This window comes from Musa acuminata, chromosome BXJ2-10, assembly GCF_036884655.1.
Source record: "Musa acuminata AAA Group cultivar baxijiao chromosome BXJ2-10, Cavendish_Baxijiao_AAA, whole genome shotgun sequence".
Taxonomy (NCBI): domain Eukaryota; kingdom Viridiplantae; phylum Streptophyta; class Magnoliopsida; order Zingiberales; family Musaceae; genus Musa; species Musa acuminata.
Window position 1 is genome coordinate 23,427,570 of NC_088347.1, and position 11,088 is coordinate 23,438,657.

The following is an 11,088-nucleotide window of genomic DNA, read 5'->3' on the forward strand; positions in this document are numbered from 1 at the left end:
CAAACAATATACAAAAATTATCTTCGTGGAAAAAAAATACTTAAATTATTTCTAAATTAAACTGACTGTGTTTAATCACAAATTATCGTTTCATGAATCAACTCGAGATCCGAACTATATTATCAATCAATCTCCAGATAAGTGACATCTAATTATTGGTTTTCGTCCTTTAGCCTTATGCCATGTGTCAGGTGGTGATATCCACAGAATCTAAGCCCGCCAATGAGCTTGCAATACGATGCCAATTACACTCGACCTTCAACAGATAACGGAAAGACATGGTGATCCACCATCCATGACTTCCCTGTCCTCCTCCTCCTCTCTATCTCTCCACTTGTCCTCGCTCCACCATGCCACTCCTTCACTTTCTCTGTGCCTCTTGCCCTGCCACCGCCCGGTTGATGGCAACCATGTCCACCAAGCCATCAGCGCTGAGCCCATCATACCCAACCAGCGGCAATGACTTCCCCCTCCCACTCCCGGACCTCCCCGCTCATGTCAGTGAGAAGATCCTGAGCCTGGAGGTGATGGGCGTCGACTCTGGCCGCGTCCTCGCCCTCAACCCTGCGCTCCGCGCCGCCACCCCCGACTCCATCCACTCCATCATCTCCTACCTCCTCTCCAAGGGCATCCACCACAAGGACCTCCCCCGGATCCTGGGCATGTGCCCCACGATCCTTACCTCCAGCATCCGCTCCGACCTCAGCCCCGTCTTCGCCTTCCTCTCTCGCGACCTCCGCGTCCCGGCCTCCCACATCCGGCGGATCATTAACAAGTGCCCCCGCCTGCTCGCCTCCAGCGTCCGTGACCAGCTCCGCCCCGCCCTCATCTACCTCCACCGGCTGGGCTTCAGGGACGCCCGCGTCCTGGCGTACCAGGAGCCCGTTCTCCTCGTCTCCAGCGTGGAGAAGACCTTGATCCCCAAGCTGCAGTACCTGGTGGGGCTGGGGCTATCCCGGGAGGAGGCGGTGGCCATGGTGCTCCGATGCCCGGGGCTGTTCACCTTCAGCATCGAGAACAACTTCAAGCCCAAGCACGAGTACCTCGTGATGGAGATGGGCGGAAGCCTGGAGGACCTCAAGGAGTTCCCCCAGTACTTTGCTTTCAGCTTGGAGAAAAGGATCAAGCCCAGGCACCAGCAGCTGAGGGAGAGTGGCGGCAATGTACCCTTATCAGTGATGCTGAAAAGCACTGATGAAGAGTTCAAGGAGCTGATACACAAGATGAACACATAGATTTTGCATTCTTTGCACCTTGTATATAAGCCAAATCCTCATCTTTTAGGAGTGTGGTTCTCCATCATATGCTCTTAGATTCTCAAGAAAACATGTAAACCGACCACAACCTTTACTGGTTTGTATGAACTACTACTGCAATTATTGCTGGGGTGAACTTGTTGCCAAGAGAAATAGTTCATTCTCGGCAGATGAAACCGTTGCCAAAACTTTGGACATCAGCAATCAAGCTCGACTCCGGTACACACAGTATCGCCTACTTAACCTCACTGCTTAAAGACTAGGTGTGCTTAGAAGCCAAGCACAGAAAGGAAATCACCAAATGGAGTATAATTTTGGTGTCCTACAGATCACTATGGAATTCGGTTTGTCCGATGATGCATACGACAGATACGTAAGAAATAATCTGATCACATATGCCCCGCATGATGTTGGTAAAGAAAGGATTTGAAATCCAAACTACTCTATACGAGAGAAAACACAAGCTCAGTAATCTAAAGGGTTGATTGGTTGATGAGCTGAACTGCTATTCACGAGGAAATAACGAAGGAAGGAGATTAATAGTACCATCATCCACAGTGCACATCCTTTACGGTACGTCGACGCCTCACCACCAATGAATACTGATGCCAGCCGCATCACAAGCATACGTGTTCTTCCCACCTCACTCCGCCGCTGCCGCAAGAGTCATGGCAAAGGCAAAGTAAAAGCCAGTTCAGCTAAACAGAACAAAACGAGGCCTGACACAAGCAGGGAACCAGGAAAGGAGAGTGAGAGAAGTACATGTGACGGCGGAGCTCTACTAGAGCTTCAAAGAAAGATCAAGCTCGGTCTGGCATCCGTCGGAGTTGGAGGCATCGGCCAAGAGCACTTGTGGAGGGTGGGAACCCCTCTGCCAGTTCAGAAGATCGATGGTCTCGTCTCCAGCGGCGTACGTTGCTCGGTTCCCGCTCGCAGTGGCCAGCTGCGGGTGGTCAGCGGCGAAGCGAGGCGGCCCAGGGGAGTTGAAGCTCTCACGCGGGACATACTTGGATCCGTGGGAGGCGATGGGAAACGGCGGCGTAGTCCACCCGCGGTGAGGAGAGACGAAATTGAAGGAGCTCCATCCAGCCATGGTCCTTCGTTTCTTGTGAGCATTCTGATGCCCCCCAAGGGCCTGGGACTTGAGGAACTTCTTGTTGCAGAAGTGGCAAGGGAAGAGCCTGACGTCCTGTGTCTCCCGGTCAAAGGAAGGCGAGGAGGAGGAAGCCAAGGTGCGTTGAAGATCAAGGGCTGTCTGTGGCGGTGACTGTGGCAACCTTCGGAGAGGAGATTCCATCCTGATCTTTGAAGCCTCTCCCATTCGGACTAGCAGTAGCATGCAAAGGGGATCATTAGTATGTGATATTTATGAAAAGTCTCATCACAAAACACAATTGCATATACACAAAAATCACAGTAGGAGACTGAACGTTATATCTGATAGGAGAGACGGATGAAATAATAAACACCACAGGATGTCTGAGATCAACCACCTTAGATATCTATGGATATGTGGATGAATATGTTCCAAGCCAACAAGTATGTCAGTTCAATAATATTAGAGATTCCTGTTTACACCACCATGTGAAAGATCATCTCTGCATGGATCGAGAATCCAATCGTGCACATAGAAAGGAACAGTTTGCAGGTAATCACAAGACACAAAAGGAAAAGGGAACAGAAATCACACAGGAAAGCCAACCATTGATCCAAAGAAACTGGTACTTCCTTTTAGAGAGAGCCTTCCTTTGGGCAGTTCATTAAAATATGGTAACGCGACCCATTGCAAGTCTGAAACGGCAAGAAGCCCTTTAACTGGCGGAAAAGGCCAGAATAATTTACTCTTCCTTCTCAGTTTGCAATGAAAAGTGGAAATGACGGGTCTGATCACTGGCAACCAGTGAGATGATGCCATTCATTTCCCATCATAATAAAGAAAACCAATTGACGTTTCTCTACGATAACAAGCAAATGAGGCCTACATCAAGCAAGATTTAGGGGTGGAAAACAAGTAGTGCAATCAAAGTGTTCCCACAACAAGTAGCCAATGATGACGAGTATGCAGAACAAGCAGCCATGTTCACACGCCCTAAAAATTTGTATGAGCTGAAAAAAATCCATAGTATGAGTACTAACTTCTCGCTTAATATCAATTTTATTTTTTCTTTTCGAGAAAAAAAAGGACTAGCATTGCGACTGATGAAGATTTCCTTGGTGCAAAAGAATTAAAGACTCGATATAGCCAGCAATTTGTAGAGTTAATATGGTGGAGAAATCGAGAGAGAGGACATACCGATTCCAGCGCTCCCTGCCGATCATGGTGGAGCTGCCGAATAGCCCTTCAGCGCAGTTGCATCACCAAACGGTAAAGCCGTGGGCCGATAAACCCAGGCATACCCTCCTCCCCGATGGCCGGAACGGCCGTCAGCGTGTGCCCGTCGTCCTCATCCTCGATGATCGCATTCACCACCCTGTAGGTCGGTGCGCGCCTCGTTGCCCCTCCGTCGCTGCAGCTAACCCCGGAGGCCGGTGTCAGAAACGAAAGAAACAGCGCTGCACGGCTCCGGAAACCGGAGATCACTCTTCCGGCGCGCCACCACCGCGCGGCCTGATCCGCGCGAGGAGGGTTTCGAGATCATCGTCGCATCGACCGCCGCCAACCCCAACTGACCCCCCATCTTACGCCCGTGTCCGATTGACGCCAAGAAAAAGATAGGGGAAAGAGGGCGAAGGGATCTCTTTTCCCTCTTCGGATTCCCCTTTCGTCGCTCTCGGTCTCTCCCCGGCGTCGCGATGATAGAGTGGAAGATTGTACCAACAAAGAAGAGGATAAAATTGGAGTCGGTCTCGACTTCAAAAGGGCGACGCGAGAGGGACGCCGGGAAAAGCGTCAAACGATCTCTCTCTTGAAAGATAGAAGCTTCCCGGTACGGAACATCGACGTGTCTTGCGGTTGCACTTATCGTTCCTGGGAACCACTTTCAATAAGGTACTCCAATCACAGGGAAGGTAGGATTCGTAGGTATCTGCAGAAAGAATCCCTGTGGGCAAAAGCTATTAATCAAGCTGAAAACCCTGAAAAATCATCAAAAAATAAAGCTGAAAATGATCACACATCACTACGAGAACTATTGAGTACCACCAGATGAGCAAAATACGAAATGAGAAGAAAATTTAGGCATGAACTATCGAGTACCCACCTGCTCATCGATGCAGGAGACAATTGTGCGGATCTAATTACATTTTGACATGCTCTTCACAATTTCATCTGATCGGTAATGCGCTACAGCTTCAGGAACACTTGAAGGTGACTGGAATTCTCAAGTAACCAATCAACAACATATTCTCGGTGACATTTTAGTCGCAAGTTGTGGAATGAAGAATAGCGTGCAAGAGTTAGAAATCAACAGAGAGTTCACAAGCGCCTTGAATATCCAGAACCCCCACATTTTTTGCAGAGTATCAGCCCTGCATCAATTCACTTAGTTGTCAGAGGCCTTGATCAAACCAAAAATGGGGAAAGACATCCTTGCTTGATAAAACAGACAAGTAGCAACCAGTATGTTGTTGAACAGGACATCACCAACACATATTAAGCCTTGTTCATCCAGACTATGTTGCCAAAGCAAGGTTATGTATGTCAGATATGCAGTGAATTATAAATTTGAGCATCATTGTTTAACTTATCAGATCATGTTGCCTGCTGTAATGCTACATGGTACCTAACAAATAAGGTCACTGGGATTTTAGAAACTAAGCCTAATTAAATGTTTTCAATATCAGGCATCACTTTTTCGGTGAATGTTCCATAACCAACAGCATTGATTAAGAGTAATAAATACGCAAAGCAACAAGAGAATCTCAAATTTATCACCAGGTTATTGATATATGAAGCACTACAAAATTTTATTAAGAAAATACCTGCACCCTTGCACACCCGACAGTCGACTAGACCGGTTTCCTGCTTCATTTTACCGTCGTTACAGAAAACGCACTTTGTGCCACCTAAGCAGAAAAGTGAAAACTTTTAGATCCATTTCTTTCAAAAATAACTTGATTCTTGTAGAAAAGCAAATGAGAGTTCTTGGATTATGGTGTAAAATCATGAAAGATCATTTATTACTGGCAACAGTAATACATCATAGACTATTTATCTTAGTACCTTTGTCAAAGAAGTTATGCATGTTGTATATTTTATTTCATGCTTTCTCTAAAGGCCAAAATATTAAAAAAAAATGATGAAATCCACTGAAACATCTAAGTTACTGGTCAGGTTTATACTCCTAAATGGCATCTCATGTCCTGCAACGAAGCTTGGCTTCATTATACGCCATCCAAATGATTATAGTTGCTGTGAAATCTTTACATCTTTTGGACACACAGGGTAATTGATTCTAGCTAATATTATGAATACAGTATCCCTCTGCATTTGGGCCTACAATGCAAAAAAACATCCCAGAATTCATTCGCTTGCACAAAATGTAACTAAACAATGTTAGAACAATAATTGAGCGGAAAGTAACGTATACAAATACGCATGAAAAAAGGTGCAAGAGAATGATTTTCAAACAAGCAGCGAACCGATTGCTGTTCACTTCCTCTTATCTTACAATGAATATGCTATTACTCTATAGGAAGTAGGAACCAACATGATGTGGCTACAAAGGCGTTCTGTAGCTGAAATTGCCACCACATTTCCAAACAATCCATTATAGCATAAGCATAATAAAGAAGTCTAGTATATCACAAGTATAATCCAAAAAGTCCATTATACAGTAAGTATAATAGAGAAATCCAGTATACCATAAGTACAATAGGGAAGTATAGTATGACATAGGTACAATGGTTAATCTGGTATAGAATACATATAATAGTGAAGTCTGGTATAAATTATGTATAATAGCGAGTATAGCTACTGTCGGTACATTTATATCCCTTTTCCATGACAGCAGATACAATTTCCATGCCTATGGCTTGATAAAAATGGTGAGTACGACGGCAAAATACTCAACTTTATGTAAATAAGTCTTGAGTTTCTTGTATCATTTCTGTTATACCCCTACTTACACTTAGTTAAAGAACAAAGTGACCCCTAGTCATCTTATAATTAGAAGATAGAGAAAAGGTAAAGCCTCGCCCTTTTGTTCCACATTCCAGAAGAGATTATCTACATGCAGATCAAATGGACATACATTTTTCCACTGAAAAACCATAAAAAATTCACTTAAACTGCATATTACTACAGTTCGGTAACAATAGATAGACCAAATTAACACAGTAATCTGTAATTGGCAAATAAAGATAAGGTGAATATTTGTTCCTTGGTTTATAAGCTCAAGAACAATATTTTCCACTAGAATGGTGTCATGAATCAACAGGAACTGCCTTATCTCACACAATTCAGTAACTATAATTTAGATAGACGCATCCCAAATTAATGGAGTTATTTTACCTAAAAAAACCCAATTCAAGAAACAAAAGTATCAATGGTGGTTTTGGAGAACAATTAATAGAAAAAAATAAGATGAAATCGAGAGGACCAAAATGGAACGTACCGTTACCGCCACACCTCTCGCATGGCACCGGATCACCCTGAAAGAAGGGGAAAGAGAGAACCAATCACGCATTTCTCGTCAAAACCCTAACCCCGCTTCGAAATCGAGACTTTCTCCGAGATAAAAGGGCGTAGGGGGGAGGAGTGACCTTGAGACCGAGAAAGAGGGAAAGTGCGACGGCGGCGAGGACAGTGGCAGTGACGATAAACGTCTGGGTGTCTACTGGCCTTCCGCCGCCGTAGAGCAAGGCGGAGGTACGAACGCGGGGCCTCCGGCGTAAGCTCGCCCACCTCCGGGAGGAAGAAGGGGACGAAAGCCTTACGCCATGGGATGATGATCTGTCGATCAGACTTGGGAGGACAGACGGAGAGGAGAGAAGAGGAAACTGGAGTGGAGGAGGAGGTGGTGGAGAAGCAGAAGAAGCGATGGAGGAGGATAAATTATGTGGGGAAGAGAGAGTCGCCATGGATAGAGAGCGAGCGAGATAGAGAGACAGAGAGGGGTGGATCAGGTAAATAACAGAGCGCGGAGGTGCGAGAGGCTAGATGTGTGGTACCAGACACGGTACAGACTATCTTTTCCTAATTCCAACGAACCAAGAAAAAGCGCTACAAACTTTCCAACGTCGTCAGCTCATCTTACTGACCTCACCTCACGAGCGGGCTCCACCGGTTGGATTCTCGAAAGAAGCGTAAACATGTCGGGTAAATTTTGAATTATTTCGGATTTATTATTCAATATTATTGCTTATTAATAATAATTCTTTAAATAATAAGAAATATAAAAAAAATTGAAATTGAGGTGATAATTCATATGACGAACAATATGATGAAGGTTGTTTCTGTTATATACTGAAAAATACAATCATGTCGTCTGTACCGTTATACAGAACATAACATCCTTCCGCAAAATATATATAACGCCCGTTATCCGCACGTGGGACCCGCATTGATCGACGGTCCCGATTCGGGGACGGGACGATTCCACTTCAAAGCTGCACTTGGATGGGATCAGATGGACTCGTGGGCCCGCATCAACAGAAGGTAGCAATGCTAATTTGAAGATTCCCTCTCGAAGAGTAGTTGGAGCGGATCTATTCATCGTGCGGACCCTCATCAACTGACGATTGCGATGCTGAATCGGAGCATTCTGTTTCAAAGCGTACTTGGATGGGATCCGCCGCCTGGCGCTAAGCCTTGCGGCGGGATGGGATCGACCGATCCGATTCCGATTCCGAAGTTGGACTTGGATGGGATCCGCATACAGATAAAGGAAATCCGACAGCTGCATCAAATACGTACGAGACGTATCTCGCCACGCAATGCAGCAAAAGCAGAGCTTGCAGCTGCATGACGTCAATGGCTTCTCTGCCAACCGATGCACGTCCGCCCTATCCATCCTCCTCCTCCCCGTCTCACTCACATACGAAAAAGCAGCGGCGGCACCTGAAGCAGTCCTCGTCACCTGTTGGGGAGAGGAAGAAGCTCCACATCTCCCACGCCCATGGCTTCCACCACTACTCTCTCAACGGCTGCCACCCCCTGTCTCAGGTACTGACCAGCCTTGTTCCCCTGCCCTGTTCGTCATCAGTTCTTCTCAGCCGTTCTTACGTACAGCTGTGCGCGAGTAAGAATGGGATGTCGTCGCCATCCGGAGCTCTTCTGTGCAAGCCCGTGAGGGGGCTGCCGGGCCTGGGAAAGGAGAGAAGCCGAACGATCACTTGCCAGGCGACGAGCATCCCCGCCGACAGAGTGCCGGACATGGGGAAGAGGCAGCTTATGAACCTTCTTCTTCTCGGCGCTGTATCGTTGCCCACCGCCGGCATGCTGATTCCCTACGCCTCCTTCTTCGTTCCTGCTGGGTAACAGCTGCCCTATCTCTCTATCTTTCTTTTCTGTGTGTTCTTACGAAATCAGCTGTCACAAACACAAATGATTAGCTTATGAACACAATATGGACTGTCAAAGTAATAATAAATCTGAAAGCTATAATCTTTTTTCCTCTCTCTTGTTAGGATGCGTGAATCTGGAAATGTTCATTTACAGCAAGTGTAACTTTTGGGTGCAGGGAAAATAGAATTACTCCACCATTCTTGTAATCGACTGTTTTGTTGCTTAAAAAGATGATGTTTTGCTTCATTTTCGGTGACCAAATCATATAGTTATATGGATCTTCACACATCCTGATTATGTTGTTGCGGATGCTTAAGTTTTATGGCCTGGTTCTACAGTTCAGGAGGAGCCGGTGGTGGAACCATAGCCAAAGATGCACTTGGAAACGATGTCATTGAAGCTGCCTGGTGACAGAACACTCACCCAGGGGTTAAAGGTTTGTGTTCTTTACCATTTGCTTTGTGTTTTTTCACCTTGGAAGCAGTATATTTGGTATCATAACTTTGATGTTTGATCATTTGGTTATCAGTTTTCTCTAAAATTTCGAGCTTTACTCAGACTAATTCCTGAGTTATTGATATGGTTGGTACCCAAGGAGAATCGGTCCTGTATTCTTCGAGGACTCACCGACTGTTTCTTGATTCTGTATTTATACAAGGAATGAAGCTATCTTCGGTCTAAGAACCGATCGATTTGTTGTCAAATGAGAATTTATATGTTCTTCAGAAAGAGTTCAGTATGAGAACTTTGATGCTTGATCATCCTGTGTTTGGGTCTTATCTACTGTTCCACCTTCTGTTTGGATCTTTAAGGATTCACCAACTGTTTCTTCTGGATTCTGTACTTATAGCAGGAAAGATTTGTTTCTGAGAATGAAGTGCTTCATTTTGCAGGGAGACCCAACTTATCTTGTGGTGGAGAATGACAAGCCTTTGGCAACCTACGGCATCAATGCAGTGTGCACCCACCTTGGCTGTGTTGTTCCATGGAATGCTGCTGAGATGAAGTTTATTTGCCCTTGCCATGGATCTCAGGAGGACAACCAAGGCAAGGTTGTGAGAGGCCCTGCACCCTTGGTAAGCCTTCATTCCTCTGTCTCTTTGTATCTGAATTGCCATTGCCTTCTGTAGGGCTGAAAACAAAATTAAATCCCATGCTGATGATTAAGATTTTGGTTGGATTTCCAATAATCCCAAAAGCTTAATTATTAGATTATTAGATTCTAGGGAGTGTTGAGAATATAAATGAATAGATCATATCTCATATCTCTTCTTTAGCTTAGCCTTTAGATGGCAAACCTAATGTTCAACAAGTTAAATCTTCGCATGGATATGTTATATACCTTCAAATATAACATGGTAATGAGTTTGAATCTTGTATCGGATATACCATGGTAACCCAATCAAAATATTTATCATGATATCAAAGTAGGAAATGAGTTTGAATCTTGTATCTATCACTCTTTTTTCCAATATTTATGCAACGATCTTCTATTTAATTTGACTTACATCATTTATTTAGTTTCAACTTCAAATAACAAACCTAAATCAACTTGTACATGCGATGCTGGAATTTAATATGAATTGTTCTCTTTTCTAATTGCTTGGACTTTTGAGATCAGTTCAATTAATATCTTTATCATCGTAAATATTTTCTTTTTAGCTATTCTATTCCATTGCATCTAAAGGATAAGAATGTATCAGTCATATATACCAGTGGGTAGCTTTCACAGTACACTAAGCTGGGATTTGTTTGGCTTTGGCTCATGTTGACATTGATGATGGAAAGGTTGTGTTTGTGCCCTGGGTGGAGACAGACTTCAGAACAGGGGATGCGCCATGGTGGGCTTAAACCATCACCATTGCCTTCATGTTCATCTGCAACTCCAACACTAATTTGTCCATCTGCAATCTATACATACATCTGCTGTACCATCTACAAACACTTGCTCGTGTAATTTCCAGGTGATCTTGTTCTGTGAACATCACCAAATGCAATACAAGTTTGGAGATTGGTCATGCTTCTCTGTTCAATACATTTTTGCCTTGTCCTGTGTTCTGTTTTTTGGGATGCATATCTGGATTTCATCCTTATTTGAGAGGAGAAATCTCCAATTGAAACTTGGATCATGCTTGAAGAATTTTGGTATGGATCCTCAAAGGCACTGTTAGAAATCCCAAGGATTGAAAGAATCAAATATCAAATGACATTGGATTGGATTCATAACATAACTACACTTGTTCTAGTGTTCAGTCACAGCTCAAAGATTCATTTGTCATGTTTTGTTATCAGCTTGTTCACTTGTTTTCTCAGAATAAAATTGCTGATCACTAATTTTGTTGATCTTATAGGCTCAAATCCATAATTTTTTATACTGGCAATCTT

General features: G+C 44.3%; 3 protein-coding genes and 1 pseudogene across 3 annotated transcripts; 2 read left to right on the forward strand and 2 right to left on the reverse strand.

The window, feature by feature from the left end:
- The first annotated feature begins 243 nt into the window (after positions 1-243).
- On the forward strand, positions 244-1,392 carry LOC135624554 (transcription termination factor MTEF1, chloroplastic-like). Its single transcript, XM_065128289.1, has one exon. The coding sequence runs from the start codon at positions 351-353 to the stop codon at positions 1,233-1,235; it is 885 nt and encodes a 294-aa protein (XP_064984361.1). The 5' UTR covers positions 244-350; the 3' UTR covers positions 1,236-1,392.
- Positions 1,393-1,487: 95 nt separating this feature from the next.
- LOC104000386 (uncharacterized) lies at positions 1,488-7,312 on the reverse strand. The gene is made up of 7 exons (XM_009422415.3): positions 6,960-7,312; positions 6,812-6,848; positions 5,178-5,261; positions 4,457-4,724; positions 3,550-4,297; positions 2,019-2,582; positions 1,488-1,910 (listed from the first exon to the last, which is right to left on the reverse strand). The coding sequence occupies exons 1-4, from the start codon at positions 7,275-7,277 to the stop codon at positions 4,672-4,674; spliced, it is 492 nt and encodes a 163-aa protein (XP_009420690.2). The 5' UTR covers positions 7,278-7,312; the 3' UTR covers positions 1,488-1,910; positions 2,019-2,582; positions 3,550-4,297; positions 4,457-4,671.
- On the reverse strand, positions 2,038-2,577 carry LOC135625672 (protein LATE FLOWERING-like). The gene has a single exon (XM_065130756.1). The coding sequence runs from the start codon at positions 2,575-2,577 to the stop codon at positions 2,038-2,040; it is 540 nt and encodes a 179-aa protein (XP_064986828.1).
- An 813-nt stretch (positions 7,313-8,125) lies between the features above and the next one.
- Positions 8,126-10,721, forward strand: LOC135626058 (cytochrome b6-f complex iron-sulfur subunit, chloroplastic-like; annotated as a pseudogene).
- The last annotated feature ends 367 nt before the right edge of the window (positions 10,722-11,088 follow it).